The sequence below is a fragment of the Ranitomeya variabilis genome, chromosome 3 (genome assembly GCF_051348905.1).
Source record: "Ranitomeya variabilis isolate aRanVar5 chromosome 3, aRanVar5.hap1, whole genome shotgun sequence".
Classification (NCBI taxonomy): Eukaryota; Metazoa; Chordata; class Amphibia; order Anura; family Dendrobatidae; genus Ranitomeya; species Ranitomeya variabilis.
This window is the reverse complement of record NC_135234.1, coordinates 729,236,880-729,256,214: the sequence shown is the minus strand read 5'-3', so window position 1 is coordinate 729,256,214 and position 19,335 is coordinate 729,236,880. Positions and strand designations below refer to the sequence as shown.

At 44.2% G+C, this 19,335-nt stretch overlaps 1 protein-coding gene across 4 annotated transcripts in view; it reads left to right on the top strand.

The window, feature by feature from the left end:
- Positions 1-19,335, top strand: part of ALKBH8 (alkB homolog 8, tRNA methyltransferase) — a 46,798-nt gene that overhangs the window by 8,107 nt on the left and 19,356 nt on the right. The window contains exons 3-10 of one of the 4 annotated variants that reach the window (XM_077298404.1): positions 384-624; positions 1,170-1,292; positions 1,923-2,018; positions 3,216-3,320; positions 4,299-4,369; positions 14,116-14,222; positions 16,932-17,083; positions 17,985-18,244. In XM_077298404.1, coding sequence (XP_077154519.1) covers positions 384-624; positions 1,170-1,292; positions 1,923-2,018; positions 3,216-3,320; positions 4,299-4,369; positions 14,116-14,222; positions 16,932-17,083; positions 17,985-18,244 — 1,155 coding nt within the window. The remainder of the gene's footprint in view (positions 1-383; positions 625-1,169; positions 1,293-1,922; positions 2,019-3,215; positions 3,321-4,298; positions 4,370-14,115; positions 14,223-16,931; positions 17,084-17,984; positions 18,245-19,335) is intronic. The other 3 variants (XM_077298405.1, XM_077298407.1, XM_077298406.1) reach the window with 3 other exon arrangements.

The window sequence follows — 19,335 nt, the reverse complement described above, 5'->3', positions numbered from 1 at the left end:
CCACTAAGTGGCTAACGCCTAGTGCGTCCTATGTCCAAAAAAATAGGTTCTTCAGCAGCTTCAGTGTATATGAAACAGTTCTGTCTCAACTGCTACAGAACATCATATTTCATAACTCAGCTGCTGCAGAACCTCTTAATGCACACATCAGCTAGTGAAGAATCTCATAATGCAAACCTCAGCTGCTGCAGAACCCCATAAGATACACACAGCGGTTGCAGAACATTGTGATTGATACAATATAACCTCAGCCAACCTTGTAATGTCTGTGCCGTCACGATGTGTGGGGTGACCGCGTATGGCGCTCACCTTGCTCACAACATGGTAATCAGGAGTGCGGCTGTGGACATGTTGGGTTTACAGATCCTTTCCTTTTTCTTCAGAGTCTGGTAGTTGCCAATGGAGGTCTGGGGAACGGAGTGAGCAGAGAACGGCTCCTGGATGTCCTGAAGGTATATGGAATGGTGGAGTCGCTGGTGATGCCCCCCAACAAGCCCTACTGCTTTGTCACCTATTCGTCTCCGGAGGCGGCCATCAGCGCTTACTCCTCTCTCAGCGGTCGGGACATTCTGTTTGTGGACACAGAGCAGAAGATCACGCTGTACCTGAGTTTTGTGGATAAAGGTACTTGTTAGTGGGGTGTGACCAAGAAGCGATGTGGACACTGATGGGACAGGAAAAGTCTGGTCTCATTTGATGCTGAAGACCCCTTATTCTCAGGACCTGTGAGGGATCTAGAAATGCCCCCCATCCCTCACCAGTCCTAGAGTTGTGGGGTTTCCTAATAATGTGTGATACTTACTATGGAAACCGCCTCTTCAGGGAAGAAGACGACTTGAACTCTAGTGCCACAGTGACTTTTAGGATTACTACATCCAGTAGATGGCAATAGAGGTCAAGTTCTCTTCCTCTCACAAGAGGTGATTTGCATATGTAGTTTTCCAGTGGAGCATTGCACGGCCTTTACGTCTCCTTACACAGGCACGGCCTTTACGTCTCCTTACACAGGCACGTCAGGCAGGTCCCTGTACACGAGGAGAGGCATTACGTCTTAGACCCCTGTAATGCTTACTGACATGCATACATATTTTACCAGGGGGTGTACTGTGGACGGTGCTTTATCCATTTTTTTTTTTTCTTGTGTAAATGATTTTTCCTTTTATTCCCAGTTGAAGTAAAAGAGACGTCCCCTCCGGCGTTACCCCCCGGTCTGCTAATTGTAGAAGACTTTGTCTCTCTAGAAGAAGAACTCATACTGCTGGAAAATATTCACTGGGAGACGGAAAACGACCGTAAGCATCATATGAGCTATAGCTGATCCCCGGACCCCACAGATCGCAGTGTGACACTGAACGTGGGCGAATGATAATTCTGTGTAACCAAGACCCTTCCATATGATCAGTACCTGGCTGCTGCTAGAAGCCGTCCACAGCTGGTGACGGACACATCCTTACATACCTTGTCACATACTAATGGCCTTTTTATGAAGACTGGCGTATAAAACGCCTCTTTTAACTTTTTTTTAATCAATTTACATCAGAATTTTGGTTTAAAACTCAAATATTGCAAAATATTGATTTATGAGTTGCACAAAAAACTTTCCGACTTATGCCATTTTTTTTCTGACTCCTCCGAAATTTTATTTTTTTTTATTTTTTTTTTTTTAGACGACCAGAGCTTAGCATGGAGAGGGGCGCAGCCGACTAATTCCTCATAAGTTTCGCCACAAAATTACAATGTAGTCCTTTCCCAATATTTCTTACGCTGGCGCACGGCAGCTGCAGGATGCGGCAGATTCATTAGGAGGCGCTTGTCAGTGTTGGCGCGTCTTATTCCAGCAGACTCTATCAAGACTGTAATTCAGGATCCATGTAAAATGAAATCCGCTGACAGCTACAGCTTTGATTTAAATCTATTTTCAGATCAGAAGTCGCTAAAACACCGGAGGGTGAAGCATTATGGATACGAGTTTCGATATGATAACAACAATGTAGATAAGAACCAACCATTGCCTGAAGGCGAGTTATAAAGTGTCTTTTATCTAAATAAGTTCCAAATATCATGCTGATTAATTTCCTAATATATCTTGCGACCAGTTAGATTAGTTTTCCTGATGCACAGCTCTAAATCGCCTATATTATGTAATTAGCCTATTTATAATATTCTGGCTCCCTGCAGCCACCACTAGAGGGAGCCTAGGCGCTCACTGTATACTGATCAAGTTCAAAATAAAAATTGTGTGCAGTGAGCTCCCCCTTGTGGTGGCTGTAGTTACTTAACAAATTAAATGTTGGGAAATTACAGATTTTTTTTATCCATTCTTTGTATATAGCAGACTTTTATATGCCCTAATAGGCGAGCGGCTGTCTTTACCATCTACCAGTGAGCAATGCAATCGGTGGGATAAACTAATTTAATTCTGGGATCTAACAGAGGCGCGCTGAGCCGTTTACTATGCACAGTCAAATCCCTACTTAGTCAACCCTAGCCGTGATCTAACAATATCCTATGCTCCTCTCCCGCACTGGCACCATTCCAGCGACGCTGGCATCGGGTCCCTCAAGGCTCGGATGACATTGTTATGCCCCGTGAATGCTGCAGTCAATCAGCTGTAGTGTCAGGAGAACCTTGGGAGACCCTATGCCGATATCACTGGAATGGAGCGGGAGGTGAGTATCTGCTATTTTTTATTTTTTATTTTGTGCAATATAGTATTTTTAAAAAGGGGTTGTCCGAATTGCGAACTACCCCCTTTTAAATTTAATGCCTAAAAGATCCTTAAAAGAAAGATCAAGATCAAAACATCTTGTTTATCTCAAGAATGGCACCAATCACTTAAAACACAAATTCTTCCCAGGATGGGTCATAAGTGTCAGATTGGTGAGGGTCTGACACCCAGGACCTCCACCGATCAGCTGTTATTGGCTTTGGTGAACACTGCAGAGCGCCGGGGCAGCAGCGTGGTGGTGGTCTCTGCGGTGCTCCTCTTGGAGGAGATCTGCACAATGTAAGGAGCGGTGCTGTTCCTGCGCCCTTTATACTGCAGGAGCTAATAAAAGGCTGATCAGTGGGGGTTGTCGGGTGTCAGACCCCCATGCATCCTATTCTGGTGGCTTATTCTAAGGTTAGGTCATCACTATTTTATGCCCAGACCACCTTAACGCTAATCCTTTTTTTTTTTTTTTTTTTTTTTTTTTTTTTTTAATCTTTCCCAGGATTGCCGGCGTTATGTAAGATCCTCATGGGCAGATGTCTGCATCAGGGGCTCATAAAGAATATGCCGGACCAACTAACGATCAACCAGTATGAGCCCGGCCAAGGTAAGACCACCAGTCGTGCCTCCATCGCTGGTGGCTTCATACCCTGCAGGAAAAACATCCAGAAGAAAATACTTGTTTCTGCTTTTTTTTTTTTTTTTTCTTTTTTCTCCCCTGCGGCATGTGAATGGGATGTGGACAATTCAGTAGTCAAACTACAACATTTTTTACTGCCATGGATCTACCAGCATCCATGTGGGATCGAGAAGATTATAGGATGAAAGATCCTTGTGTGCTTATGTGTCCGAAGGGTTACTGTTCATTGATTTTGCTCAGTTATATAGTGCCATCATACCACAGAGATTATCATCACTGTCCCCATTGGGGCTAAATTTCCCCTATCAGTCTTTGGAGAGTGGAAAGAAACCGGAGAACCCAGAGGAAACCCAGCAAACACAGGGAGAGCATACGCATACTTATTAAGTTTATTTGGTTAAAGGGGTTGGATAATTATTTTCTTCTTACCTAAATGCATGTATTTATGGCTAAGAATAATTTTTGTAATCGGGTTTCATTAAGGGTTCTGCACAGTTTGCCTTCTATAGACTCCATTTTGCCTTATTAAGGGGTTCTCATTCTCAAATTTGGAGGATAGCCGTGCTGACGATACAATACCCGGCTGTTTATACACGACGATCAGTGCCGCTCACCTCCGGGTACAGGAGTGAACGCTGCCGGAGCACCCCATTAACCATTGTAAGGGTATGTGTCCACGTTCAGGATTGCATCAGGATTTGGTCAGGATTTTCCATCAGTATTTGTAAGCCAAAACCAGGAGTGGGTGATAAATGCAAAAGTGGAGCATATGTTTCTATTATACTTTTCCTCTAATTGTTCCACTCCTGGTTTTGGCTACAAATACTGATGGAAAATCCTGACCAAATCCTGATGCAATCCTGAACGTGGACACATACCCTAGTTGTGGTGTTTGTCATTGTACCATGTGATGGAAGATCCAGCTCTGTCCTCGCTGTCTTCTAGGTATTCCACCACATATTGATACCCATTCTGCATTTGAAGATGAAATCACCTCTCTGAGCTTGGGATCGGAGGTAACCATTTACCATCATTTCTTTCATAGATTCAGAATCTGATTCTTTCTGTGGACTATCTGTGTACGTCTGATTCCTCCCCTAAAAGCTGACGATAATAATATTATTAGCACTCCTTTCCATCCTCACTATTTCCTCAGACTGCCCCTGAGGGGACTTCCTATAATTTACCATCTTGCGTTAAGCCCTCCCCCGAGTTACACCTGACTAGTCGGTAATTATCTCAAAATCTCTACTGGGAGCTGATCATCCTGTTGGCGTCAAAACAACACTTTTGTTTCTTCCTTTTCTTCTTTCAAGAGCCACAGCTTTTGAAAAAAGTTTGCCTTTTTTTTTTTTTTTTTTCTTCTCACCCATGACTGCACCATGGAGAGGGGGCAATCCGCCCTTCAAGGACAGGAAACCTACAGGATAAAAGGGCGAGAACTCTCCCTCACCTCAGTTGGCTTCCTGTCCTTGATGGGTGGACCTTTCACCGGGACGGCTGTACCTGGATAAGATGAAGTTCCCAGACTTGGAGAGTCCAGGCAGCGGTGCCTCAGGACAAGTTGTACTTGTGAATGACACCATTCATTTTACTACATAATGTACTGACAATTGGGGTAAAATAAAAAGCTAATTGGGGTGAAATAATGAGAAAAATGTCAAATCTCATGCACACAATAGTTTTTGTTGTCCTGACTGACTTTTTTTTATGTCCATTTTCTGTGTTTATGATTTTGAAAATTGCGTTTTAAAAATTTTCAACCTGTTACTTCTTTAAGGGTTTTTGCAGCATTTTTCAGCCATAGAAAGTGCAAAGATACACAGCCTATTTGTGCTGCGTTTTTGCAACATTTTAGTGGATAAAACTGACTTTATTAACATGTACTGTGGATAAGTCACACTTGTAATCTGCCTGAAAATGCAGCAGAAACACATAAAAATGCAGATACTTCTTGTTTCATGCAGTGGTTTTACATCTAAGAGTGAAGATTTTGGCTGCAGAAAAAAGACGCTGCCGAAATGCCAGGTGTGAACATACCCACTAGTTTTATCAATCACTCTCCCGAGCCTGCGCCGTACACAGCATCTCTCCTCCGCTGTACATTTTTATAATGTGTCAACAATGGGCTATAGAGTTAATTTTTCTATCCCCATGATGGCACCACGGAGAGAGGGGTCCGCCCCCAGGGACAGGAAACCTACAGGTGAAAAAGGGCGTACCTCTCTCCCACATCAGTTGGTTTCCTGTCCCTGACGGGGAACCTACAGCACGTACCTGAAGGATTCTTCGTGGGATTCCAGGGGCTGGTCCAGTCGATTTTTGATAGGGGGCGCCCTGTCATGGCTGGATTGAGCGGTTTTCTCCCCCCTTTTTCTCCCTTCCCTGAAGCACCACCACAGGGGTCGGCGGGCCTCATGGGTGAGTGGGGGGGGGGAGGCAGTGAAAGGATCAAGTCTGCCTTCCTCACAAAAAAAAAAAAAAAAGGGGTAGGAAGCGGGTGACGGCGGTCACCAAAGAAGCCCTATGTTACAGCATGGAGGTAGCGGCGGCTACCTTTCCATAAGCCCCAGAGGGGAGAAGGTGCCGAATGCCGTGGGACCGCGCGAGACGCCGGCGCCATCACCGCCCGGCAGTGCAGGCGCCGACAAACGGAACGCTAGTGCGCGCGCGCGCTGGCGTCCCAGCTCATATCTTCTCCCATGTGAGGCCGGCGATCCAGGAGAACCGGAAGTCAGGCGGGCGCATGCGCAGATCGTCACTTCCGGTGTCACCGGTACACTATGATAAAAGAACGCTCAGCAAGCGAGAAAAAAGTGGCAAATTCAAACTCCAGTGCACCAAACAGTGCGGAGGCCACTATGAGTGAGAACGAGCAGCAGGATGTGCAGGAAGTTGTCCAGCTATCCCATAAGCAAGTACAGGCGCAGCGGCGCCAGCACTTACAGCATCAGCGCAAGGGGAACTCTTCCTCTCTACAGCGCAGCAGTAGCGGACGATCAGAGTCACAACGCAGCCGAGGGTCTGCAAAAACCACACGGCCGGCGGCGAATCCAGCGGACACAGTCCCCGGGCCCGAGGCGGTATTTCTGATCCACAGGGGGTGAGTGACCTACGTGAAAGTGCTGAGTTTTAATACGGAGTTACTCTTTTTTTTTTCTAGGGAAGGAAATGTGCAGGCAAAACAAAGCATAGAGAGTGTGCTATATGTTTAGGGGAACTGCCTTCCTCCTGGCAGAAGAGACTGTGCAGTACTTGTATAAAAAAGACGATTCAGGAGGAAACCCCAGCATTTGCCTCAGAGCTTAAGTCATTAATAAAAAGTCAAGTGGAGAGTGCCCTTAAAGGCATTAAAACCACAAAGAAAAAACACAAGACAAGTCATGGGTTCCCTGAGTCTAGTGCAGACGAGTCAGAAAGCGAGCCATCTGACTCAAACGATTCATCAGCCTCTGACACCTCTTCAGTATCCTCGGAAGGGGGGCGCAGTTGCTTCCCTATAGAGGAGACAGACGCCTTAGTGAAAGCAGTCAGAACAACAATGGGGCTGGTAGATGAGCGACCTAAAATAACAGCGCAGGACATAATGTTCAGCGGTCTGGAGCAAAAGAAAAGAAGAGCATTCCCAATAAATGAGAAAATTCATTCTCTAATTAAGAGAGAATGGAAAAAAACAGACAAAAAAGCTCTTCTGACTCCCAAGAGAAAGTACCCTTTCGATGACCCAGCCTCCTCATCCTGGAGTAAGGCACCAAAGTTAGATGTGGCCATAGCAAAGGCCTCTAAAAAGTTCGCCTTGCCCTTCGAGGACATGGGTACCTTAAAAGACCCAATGGACAAAAAGGCCGAGACTTTCTTAAAAAACTCCTGGGAAGCTGCAGGGGGTGGACTAAAACCAGCCATCGCTGCCACCTGCACGGCCCGCGCCCTAATGGTGTGGCTCGAGCATTTGGATTCCCAATTAAAAGAGAAAGTCTCAAGAGAGACAATTCAAAAATCCGTGTCTGTAATGAAAGGTGCTGCAGCCTTTTTGGCTGACGCATCCGTAGATTCGGTTAGACTAGCAGCCAGGTCAGCCACCTTCTCAAATGCCGCAAGACGTGCCCTGTGGCTAAAATGCTGGCCTGGGGATCTTCAAACGAAAACGAGACTATGTTCAATACCTTGCGAAGGCGAATTCTTGTTCGGGTCAACGCTAGACGATATCCTCGACAAAGCCGGGGATAAGAAAAAATCTTTCCCTGGATTCCCCAACCAGTCTTACAGGCGTTCCTTTTGGAATAGAAAATTCATGCGGAGGAGACCCCCTAAAGGGAACAAAGAGGCATGGGAAGACAAAAGAAACAAAAACAGAGGTTTCCTGTTCAACAAACCCACCCCTGATAAGAAAACTCAATGAAGGTGTTCCCCGGGTCGGTGGGAGACTAGCCGGTTTTCTTCCAGCCTGGGAAAAAATCTCAAACAGTCCCTGGATTTTAGGCATAATACGAGAAGGGCTCAAGCTAAAATTCCGCGTTCCCCCCAACAACTTTATGGTAACACCGCAGAGACAGTCACAAGAACAGTCAGCTCTCCAGGAAGAGATTTTAAGCCTAATCCAGAAGGGAGTCTTACAGGAAGTCCCACACCAGGAAAGAGGCCTGGGCTTCTACTCCACCCTCTTCCTCCGAAGGAAACCAGATGGATCGTACAGGACGATCATAAATCTCAAAAAATTAAACAGTTTCCTCGAAATCCCACACTTCAAAATGGAGACAATAAAATCTTGCGTGAAAATACTCTTTCCGTTGTGTTTCATGACTGTTCTAGACTTACGAGATGCATACTACCATGTGCCGATCCTCAGGGATCATCAAAAGTATCTCAGACTAGCAGCAAATATCCAGGGGGAGATAAAACACTATCAGTTCCGGGCCCTCCCATTTGGGTTAGCTATCGCACCCCGAGTATTCACGAAAATAATGTCGGAAGTGATGGCTCATATACGGGAACAGAATATCCTGATAGTTCCCTACCTGGACGATCTCCTTGTAGCAGGGGCATCATTCCATCACTGCAAACAGTTGGATTTGGTCATGACTTCTCTGTCAAGCCTAGGTTGGCTATTGAACCTTTCCAAATCCAAAGTAGTCCCTTCTCAGGTACAGGAGTACTTAGGGATAGTCCTGGACTCAAGCACACAAATGTGCTATCTTCCTCAGGGGAAGATTCAAAAAATGACACAGGCTGTGTTGCAGTTGTCGACATCCCCGGTCACCACTCTCAGGAAAGCTATGTCACTGCTGGGCTCTATGACAGCCTGCATCCCGACTGTACAGTGGGCACAGTGTCATACCCGAGACCTACAATGGGAGACTTTAAATTCAAGCCTGTATCTGGGCGGAAATTTAGACGGGCAATTAAGTATATCATCAACTACGATACACTCCCTAGAATGGTGGGCGGACCCAGTAAATCTTACCAAGGGGGTCCCTTGGGCACTACCGACGGAGAAAATCCTAACGACGAATGCAAGCCCCTGGGGGTGGGGAGCACATGTAGACGGTCAAGTGGCACAAGGAAACTGGAACAAAAATCAAGAACTAACCTCATCAAACATGAAGGAACTGTTAGCGGTAAAGCTCGCCCTGACACACTTTCTAAAACTCCTTCGCTCCCACCACGTAAAAATCTTCTCAATCAGGTGGTAGTAGCATATCTAAACCACCAAGGGGGTACCAGGTCGCAAACACTGATGGAAGAAACTCGATCCATCTTTCACATAGCGGAGCACAACCTGAAGTCCCTAACAGCCCTCTACATAAAAGGCTCAGAAAACCAAACCGCAGACTTCCTCAGCAGGACGCGCTTAAGACAGGGGGAGTGGGAGCTAAAACAATCGGTGTTCAACCAGATAGTAATGCGTTGGGGAGAGCCAGAGATAGACCTATTCGCGGACAGTCAAAATCGGAAGGTAAAAATGTTCTGCTCAATCAATCCCCGGGGGGCCCAGTAGCTCTAGACGCCCTTACAATTCCCTGGAACTATCGCCTCACCTACGCGTTCCCTCCAATATCCCTTATTCCCCTGGTCTTGAGGAAAATTCGGGAGGAGGGAGCAACTGTGATAGTAATAGCTCCGTTCTGGCCTCGCAGAATATGGTTTTCTTGGCTAAGAAAAATGTCCATAGACAGCCCATGGGTTCTACCAGACTCTCAAAATCTGTTATCCCAGGGCCCAGTGTCACCCCAGCGTAAAAAGCCTACACATGACAGCTTGGCTTTTGAAAGGAAGCTATTAAGCGATAAAGGTTTCTCACCCAATCTGGTGTCCACATTATTACAGAGTAGGAAACTCGTAACCACCAGAATATACGGGAAAGTGTGGAAAAAATTTATGTCAGTATCGGGTGCAGACCCATCGGGGGAAATCCCAATAGGGAAAATTCTTGAGTTCCTGCAGAAGGGGTTGGAAAAAGGTTTAGCTACGAGCACTCTGAAGGTCCAGGTAGCAGCCTTGGGAGTGTTGTATGATTACGATCTAGCCAGAAACCGATGGATCACGAGATTCATTAAAGCCCCAGGTAGATCAAGGCCTATCCCTCTTCATAATGCCCCTCCATGGGACTTAAACCTTGTTTTAAATGCGCTAACCAAACCTCCCTTTGAACCCCTGGCAGACGCACCCCTAAAGATCCTATCTCTAAAAACCACACTCCTAGTGGCCCTAACCTCGGCCCGTCGTGTCAGTGACATACAAGCACTATCTGCGTGTCCTCCCTTTACTCAAATTCTCGACGATAGTCATTCTAAAAACTGACCCGGCTTACCTCCCTAAAATCGCGTCACAATTTCATAGGACACAAGAGATCTCTCTACCCTCATTTTGTCCCAACCCCAAAAATGAGGGAGAAAAAACACTGCATACCCTTGACGTAAAAAGATGCCTAGTCCAATATTTGTCAGCCACTAGGGAGTGCAGGAAGGATAGGGCTCTGTTTGTCTGCTTCCAGGGTCCACGGAAGGGACAAAAAGCATCGAAAGCCACGTTAGTGAGGTGGATAAGAGATGCTATCGCCCTATCCTACTCATCCAGCGGGACGGTCATCCCGGAGAATATAAAAGCTCAGTCAACCAGAGCAGTGGCATCATCCTGGGCGGAGAGAGCTGGGGCTTCGATACAACAGATATGTAGAGCGGCCACTTGGTCTTCACAGTCTACATTTTTCAAACATTACCGCTTAGACTTGACCTCCTCAGATCTCACCTTTGGGCGAAGGGTTCTAGAGGCAGTGGTCCCTCCCTAAGAGTTAAAGTCTATGCAAATCTCTCCGTGGTGCCATCATGGGGATAGAGAAAATTATAGTTACTTACCGATAACGGTATTTCTCTGATCCCATGATGGCACCCGTATATTCCCTCCCTTTTACACACAGGTGTGCACACTATAATGTATTAGTCATTAGCCTATTCATGGTGCCTCTGTTAAATCACGGTGCCTCTGTTAAATCACGGTGCCTCTGTTAAATCACGGTGCCTCTGTTAAGTTAAATTGGTTAAGTTTTAATTTGTGCAAATGTTGAGTTGCAGCTGAAGTTCTGTATAAGGCTCTGTAAACCAACTGATGTGGGAGAGAGGTACGCCCTTTTTCACCTGTAGGTTTCCTGTCCCTGGGGGCGGACCCCTCTCTCCGTGGTGCCATCATGGGATCAGAGAAATACCGTTATCGGTAAGTAACTATAATTTTTTTTCCCATTATTTTTACTGCAAAAAATAACTTAATGTAATTGTGAACAATTTTATCCAAACACTAACTTTTCTATTGCGTTTTTTCTTTCTTTTTGTTTTTGTTTTTTTTTTAATTTTGCACTTGACTTAAAGTTGAAATGAATTTCTGCGCCCCATCACATCCATTGTTTGTTCCCAGGGTGTGAACGTGAAATTATATTTGTGTTTGTCGGCTAATTTAAATAATTGGGAAATGACACTCTGCTAAGATACACAGAGAGAGCGGCTAAGATAAATACTATTTCTTCATTTTCTCCCATTTAATATTGCCAAGCTAATTAACTTTCATCAGAATCACAAAATTACTTCTGCAAATGCTTCATAGAGCGGAGAATTAAAGGGACCGAGATGATGTCTGGGGTGTTATATTTCTTCCGGAGAATTCTAGGTCGCGTACAACGTTCGGTTAATGGGCAGAGACGATAAATCGGATGGACACATCCTTGCAGCATGCCGCCATCAAGAATGGAAAGGACTGAACCCCCCAATGGTGCAAGAAAACACTGTAATATATCCCATCAATGAAATGTGCTTCTTTCTAAATTCATTAGCTGCTTCTCCCTCCCGCCTGCTGATCTTATTCACTTAAAAAACATCTAAAAATTAATCTTGGTCAAGGAAAACTAATAAGCAGCTGTAATATGATCCCTCAGTGAGCTACCAAAGCCTGCAGGTAGAAGAAAGCTGAACAGACACAGAAAATATCAGAGCTTTTCAGTATGTTTCTCACACAAGTACTGGATTCACATCTACACTGCTCAGTGCTGTTGTATAATTTGTTTTTTTTAGCAATGATTTGGTTCATAAATCTTTCGTCAGGCATACTGCTGGTGAAGAGGTATCAAGAACAATTACAAATGGTCATGGTCTTGTGGTTCCAGGGGTAGCGCCCCCTATGTACTGACTTATAGATGTTCCAAATGTTGTCTGAGAACTGATTCTCATCTTCCTCATCGGTCATAATCCGTCCTAAAATAAAACTTTTCTTCCCCTTATAATGGAGATGTCTGGAGATTAGTTTACAGTTGTTGTGATTGGCAGATGGGTGTTTCTTTTTTGCACAACAGATCAACGTTCTGACAGATTAATTGGCCATTTACATCCAATAATTTCAGATGTATATTGGATGTATGATGGGATACAAATTAGTCCGGCACCTTTAGGCCCCAATACACTTTGGATAGATGTCACCCAAACGATGGTCTGGCCGGCAGCTCTCACCCACCTCCTCCATACACAGGAGCTTTGCCTGAACTGCTGCTGACTCCAAAATCCTCTTGCGGCTTCTCTCTCTGAAGTTTGTCAGTCCGAAATTGTAAACGGCAGATTTTTATCTTCCCCCATCCTACATCATTTAACGTGGGGCCGCCATACACATTGGACCGTGAGCTGAGCCCATCGGTAGCCACGATCTCTGTCTGTGTACACACGTGGTCAAAATTGTTGGTACCCCTCGTTTAATGACATAAAAACCCCACAATGGTCCCAGAAATAACTAGAATCTGACAAAAGTAATAATAAATAAAAGATCTATGAAAATGAACAAATGAAAGTCAGATATTGTTTCCACAGAATAATAAAAAAAAAAATAAAGCTCATGAAATAGGCCTGGACAGAAATGATGGTAGCCTTAGCTGAATATTTTGTTGCACAACCTTTTGAGGCAATCACTGCAATCAAACGGTTCCTGTAACTGTCAATGAGACTTCTGCACCTCTCGACAGGTATTTTGGCCGCTCCTCATGAGCAAACTGCTCCAGTTGTCTCGTGTTTGACGGTTGCCTTTTCCAGACGCCATGTCTCAGCTCTTTCCAAAGATGCTCCTATCGCGTGTGGCTCGAAGCTCTCTTCCAGCTTTGCACTACGTTTAAAGGGAATCTGTCCCCTCATTTTTCGCATGTATGCTGCGGCCACCGCCATTAGGGGCTTCTCTACAGAATTCTGTAGATAAGGCCCTCCCCACCCCCGATGTAACCTGAAAGATGAGAAAAACAAGTTTGATTATTCTCACCCAGGGGCATAAAGTATAAAAAAAATCTGTAAAAAAGGCAGCAAACAGATTTGGCTGCATTTTTGCAACTTTTGTTTTGCTGTTTTTTTTGTTGCGTAAAACAAACATTATTAAACGTGTACAATAGAGAAATCACACATGTAATTCGCAGCAGAAATGTACACAACCTGCTATTTGAATGCAACGTTTTGGCTGCAGGAAAAAAAAAAAAAAAAAAAACACGTTGCAAAAATGCTGCGTGTGAACACAGCCTAAAGGAGTCGGCATGTGAGCAGCTGCTCATCTGTTCACATCCTTCTTTAATAAGAACACATCGATTCCATGGCTGATGGTTTTCTGCATCGGGGGTCTTGGTTGCTGACATTTTTGGTTTCTTCACTACGTTACTTTGATACAAAACCTGTCATTTTAAAGTAACACTATTAACCTGCAGATATGGGGTTAATGGCGTTCTAACCCCTTGTGGCCACCGGTACTCAAAGACCTGATGCCAGAAGAAAATAAACTTCATCCCCCCACCCTCCTCGGCAGCGTTCAGCCACAGGGGTGCCGCCGGCACAGTTTCAGTCCCCGCTCAGTGCATAGAGAGCAGCAGCTGTCATTTCCCTCGCGGCACTGACTGACAGCAGGTTCTAGTTCTGAGCTGCTGTCAGTCAGTCCGGGGGCTCGGTTACCGACGCCGCTCTCTATGCACGGGGCGGTAACTGGAACTGGCCGACCCACCCCTATGACTGAACGCCGAACACTGCTGGGGTAAATAAAGATAATTTCCTCCCGGCAGCGGGGCTCTCGGTGCTGCGGCCGCATTGTGTCAGAACACTAATAACCCCATGTCTGCAGGTTAATAGTGTTACTGTACATTTTGGGTTCCCTTTTAAGCGACTACTGGGTCATAGAAACACCTTATTATCCTTCATTATATTTTTTTTAAGTCAAATAAAAATGTGAGATGAGCTCTCAATGATGGACCGTTATGTTTCTGCAGATTGTCATGGACTTCAGACACCCGGATGGCACCAGTGTCCCGGTGATGGTGCCTCAACGCAGCCTGCTGGTGATGAGTGGAGAATCTAGATCTCTGTGGACACATGGGTATGTATGGGGAAATGTTTTGGGTGTTGATTGTCACACTGTCACTATAGACATAGACTGTCCATACTTTTATAGTAATATTGTGCAATTAACGTGCACACCTAAAAATATGTGGTACCTAATTAGCAGTCTTGATCACAACTGGTGTGCATGCAGCGTGTAGGCGCACGTTCACACTGGCCACTATACAGACAGAAACCCAAGATGAAGACATAATGAGCAAATACCCTGCAGTAAATTATTGAACGGCAATAGTGCATGAAAATAATATAGGATGCTTAGCACGATTTTGATCACAAAGCCGTATCGGCCATCCCACCGCGTCACGGTGACCCTACTCGGGATGGTCCTAACCTCCAGTGTTAAAGCCTTAGTATTTGTCAAGTGACGTACATGTGGATGAGGGCTGAGAAGGACTGAGGCCCCGACTAATGGACACACAGCCATGGGGAACTACATGAATGTAATGTCCTGTCACCATGAAAATGCAAAGTACACGGAAAGCTAGCGCTCAATCACTGTGGTTCACGGTGCTAGTGAACGGGGCCTGAAGTCCCATAGAACATGTAGAGAAAAAGATCACTGCACTCGTATAGTTCAAGTTGCTTATAAAAAGTTTATTCGGATCAAGAGTTCATGGAAAATAGGCGATATTTTTAACATTTCGGCCAGCCCGTGGCCTTGATCACAAAATCGCTGTAACAAGCAGAGAAACAAACAAAATTACAAAAAGGAACAATACACATATTTACATAGATGAATGCATGTCACAAGCTAGTAGTCGTGGAAAGGCATATCCATCCAGATTCAAGGGCATATCTTATATAAGGTTCATGGAACCAAGGCGGGACCTGAGATCAATGAGAATGGTTCGAAGAGATACAATATGTGGTGTTAAGCCAAAAAGGCAAGCAGACATACCCCAAAAAGACTTCTTTACAGTAAGGACCCTGTGAGCTTGGGGAGTTTGGTAAAGAACGCAGTTATGTAACCTGCAAAGAATAATACAGAATAGAATTGTAGTGCATGACCTGTGTAACAAAAATAAATGCTTGTAGGGATGCCCCCTAGGACATAGGGTGTCTATTGTGACTTGGTTATAGCTTGGTCAATGTCCCTCTAAAATAATGTGACCAAATAAAATGTCATGGGACAATGTATACAGAGTTCAAGAAGGCATAGGGATGAGCTATGTCCATTAGAGTCCCACAGACAATTCCCCAAGAGAAAATACTAACCGAACTGGTATGGTCTAGGTGCTTGCCGGTGCAGTATAAACGGAGTTCCAGCCGGGATCAAGTCTATAGTGGTAAAGTGACCAAAAAATGTCAGAGAATTAGGTCAGGTCAACACGGGGGGCTTATTCAGAACTATAGATCTGTGGGTGCATGAGAACCAGTACCTGTTTTGTGTTTTAGAGTCTGGGGTACAGTTCAAATTGTGCGGTCCCCGTGTAGTCTGGTATTTCCCAGTAGGAGCAGGGAGGAATAGTGCTGTGGACAAGAGGATGGTATAGGACTAAGAAACTACAGCACGGTATTTAGCTGAGGTCTCAAGAACATGTCAAGAATATATAAAAAATACCTGTCTCGTATACAGAGTCGGGGGTACGTTTCAGGCTGTATGGTCCCTGTAGTATTTGGCATATCACAAAGGGAACAGGGGGTGATAGCACTGTGGGCAAGAGAATGTATATAAGTAGCTAAAGGGTAAAGCGTTGTTCCACTTATCTGGAATATCCTGCACCTGAGGCGAGCGCTGGTGGCCAAGTCAGCCATGATGTTAGAAAGCAGCAGCGGCTGGTAACTTGGATAAAGCACACTACGCCAATGTGAATGGAGGAGATTTTTAATAAGATTAAATTGCTAAGTTGATAGTTTTTACATGGACTTTGCATTTTTAACCTTTATTGATTTGTGGAAACGCCCTCCGTATTTATATGTGCACATAATGTCTTATTCATCAGGTCCGCTTCAAAAACCTCCCGAAAATGCGCTAATACTCAAAGTATGAATCCTATGCAGTTATATTTAAAAACCATTTTCTGTTCAGAAGTTCAGTCCTTTGAGTGTCTTAACCTTCTTCACATTTTCAAAGACACCAAGTGGTTAAAGGGAGTCTCGGCAAGTTTTTGATTAGTAATCTGAGAGCATCACATTGTAGGGACAGAGACCCTGATTCCAGCGATGTTACTTACTGGGCTGCTTGGAGAAGTCACGAGTGAGTCCTTGTGTTATCTGTTGTAGATGGGACAGTGGTCATAATGCTGAGCGGTGTGTAACCTTGCCACAACCCTGTGTACACTGGCAGCTTTCTGACAATGAACAATCAGTGGTAGGGTTGGGGTTACATAGATATGCTGGACTGGTTTGCACATGAGCAATGAACATTTATACATCCCCCTGTAAGCGTCTTTTCTCTACGTGGATGACAGGGAAATGACTTTTGCTGGAGAATGTGATTTGAGTCCATGACTGGTGTATTCAGCACAAAGTATAGCTTCTCCTAGGAGAGGAGCATCTCGGAGTCTGGACAGTTCATTACTTGTTTATGGATATTTCCTTTTCAATAGCAAAACCATTTTCTTCTGAGTGATGTCCGTGACGCCGAGAAGGCCGCTCAGAACCGGCGTAGTTCTACAGCACTTCACTGCTGAATCTATTTCCGTCTTATCCGATCTCTGTAATTACTGAACTTTGTTCCTTCCAGCATCACTCCAAGAAAGTTTGATGTTGTTCAAATATCGGAAGGACAGAAGGTGGAAACAGTCAGCAGGAATGCCGGAGAGCTGACCCTAAGCAGGAGAGGTACAAGGACATCCTTTACATTTAGAAAAATAAGACATGGCTCATGTAAATGTGGTAAGTCGCGCATAAAATTGACCTTTTCCTATTTTTTTTTTCTTTTTCCATAATACAAGGGAGGGCCTACAAAGACCCAGCCTGCCTGTATCCCCTATTAGGCCACGTAATGGTCCTGTGCTCGGGATCTCCTCTTTGATCTACAATGGAGAGCAGCTTTGGCTATTTTGATAGCTTTTTTAAATTAAAGCGTTCAATACTTTATTTCCCTAGTAGCGGCCACAGCTGGGAAAATTCAACTTTTCCTGGCAAAAGTAATGGTTTACTTGAGGTGTTGAAATTCAGAAATGTGGGTGAAAATTTATATATATATATATATATATATATATATATATATATATATATATATATATATATATATATATATATATTTTTATTTTTAGTTTCTTAAGATCATACTTTTATACTTGTTGGAATAATATTGGCCTCAACCTCTGATTTATGGGAGATGAACCTCTGTCACACATCTATGGAGGCGGCTTTTTCCCCTGTCCCCGATGAGAACACAGGCACACTTACCCTTTCCAACTCCAAAGCTTTCCAACTTGTTTTCAGATGCCATGGAATGAAGCATTTAGTTTGTTAGATTTTTATTTTTAGCATGCCTGATCCTTTTCTCCTTGGCCGTCAGCATTACAACAGAGCTGGTATTTATGAATTTTTGTCTCCACTGATAACTAGATGACTCTGCTGGCTCTGTCCAAGTCTATACAGCAAAGCTGTAAAGTAAGATATAAGTAATGTCGGCCTATTATGACTACTCAAGCGGCCATTGTGTAAACTTAAATATCTCAAGGATGCTTTTTAAAAATTGTTAGGAAGGATTTCATTTTTTAATAACACATTTTTGTTTAATACCCATAAGAAAAACAACCATCCTGCTCTTCATATATCCATACAGCTTATCCATTAGTGTGTGATAGCCAGCAAGGCTTAGAGAAGAAATCTCCTCCTCGAGTCAGTGACTTGGTGCCTGAGTCCCTGGAGAAAGAATATGTCCATAAGGTCTATGAAGATATCGCTGGCCACTTCAGCAGCACAAGACACTCTCCGTGGCCCAAGGTGGTGGACTTCCTTAGGAGTTTATCAGCCGGCTCTCTCGTGGCTGATGTGGGCTGTGGCAACGGCAAATATATTGGGGTCAACAAAAATTTGTACATGGTAAGACATTCTAAAATAAAAATTATAGTCTGTTCACTTTAAAGGGTATGTGTCGCCTACATAGTGAATCATATTTTTTTTCTTAATCTTTTATTTTTTTTGATTGTAGATTTTTTTTTTTTTTTTTTTTCCTAGTATTCTTTATTTTGTTAGGCAGCAGCTACAGTGGAGCAAATAAGTATTTGATACACTGCTGATTTTGCAAGTTTTTTCCACCTACAAATAATGGAGATATCTGTAATTTTTATTGTACTTGAACTGTGATGAGACAGAATCCAAAAATAAAACAAGAGCAGAAAATCACATTGTAAGATTTTTACATAATTAAATTGTGTTTTAATGCATAAAATAAGAAATTGGTCACCTACCAACCAGCAAGAATTCTGCCTCAAAGACCTGTTCGCTTTTCTTTAAGAAGCCCTCCTAATCTGCACTCATTATCTGTATTCATTTCATCTGTTTGATCTCATTACCTGTATAAAAGACACCGGTCCACACACTCAATCAGACTCCAACCTCTCCACCATGGCCAAGATCAAAGAGCTGTCTAAGGACACAAAGGGTCAACATTGTAGTCCTGCACTTGGCTTGGATGGACTAAAGGACAATATTTAAGCAGCTTGGTGAGAAGGCAACAACTGTTGGCACGATTATTAGAAAATAGAAGAAACACAAGATGACTAATTTTTCTTCAGTCTGGGGCTACATTCAAGAGCTTACCTCGTGGGGTAAGGATGAATCTGAGAATGGTTAGGGATCAACCGAGAACTACACGGGAGGACCTCGTCAATGAACTGAAGAAAGGTGAGACCATATTCTCAAACATTGCCGCTAGTAACGCTACGTCGTCATGGATTAAAAGCCTGCAGGGCACCCAAGATCCCCTTGCTCATGCCAGCACATGTCCAGGCCCGTTTGAAGTTCACCAATGACCATCTGGATGATCCAGAGCAGGCATTGGAGAAGGTCATGTGGTCAAATAAGGCCAAAATAGAACTTACTCTGTCGCCTCATTGGGGGACACAGGACCATGGGTGTTATGCTGCTGTCCACTAGGAGGCGACACTATGCATAATCTGAAAAAGATTAAC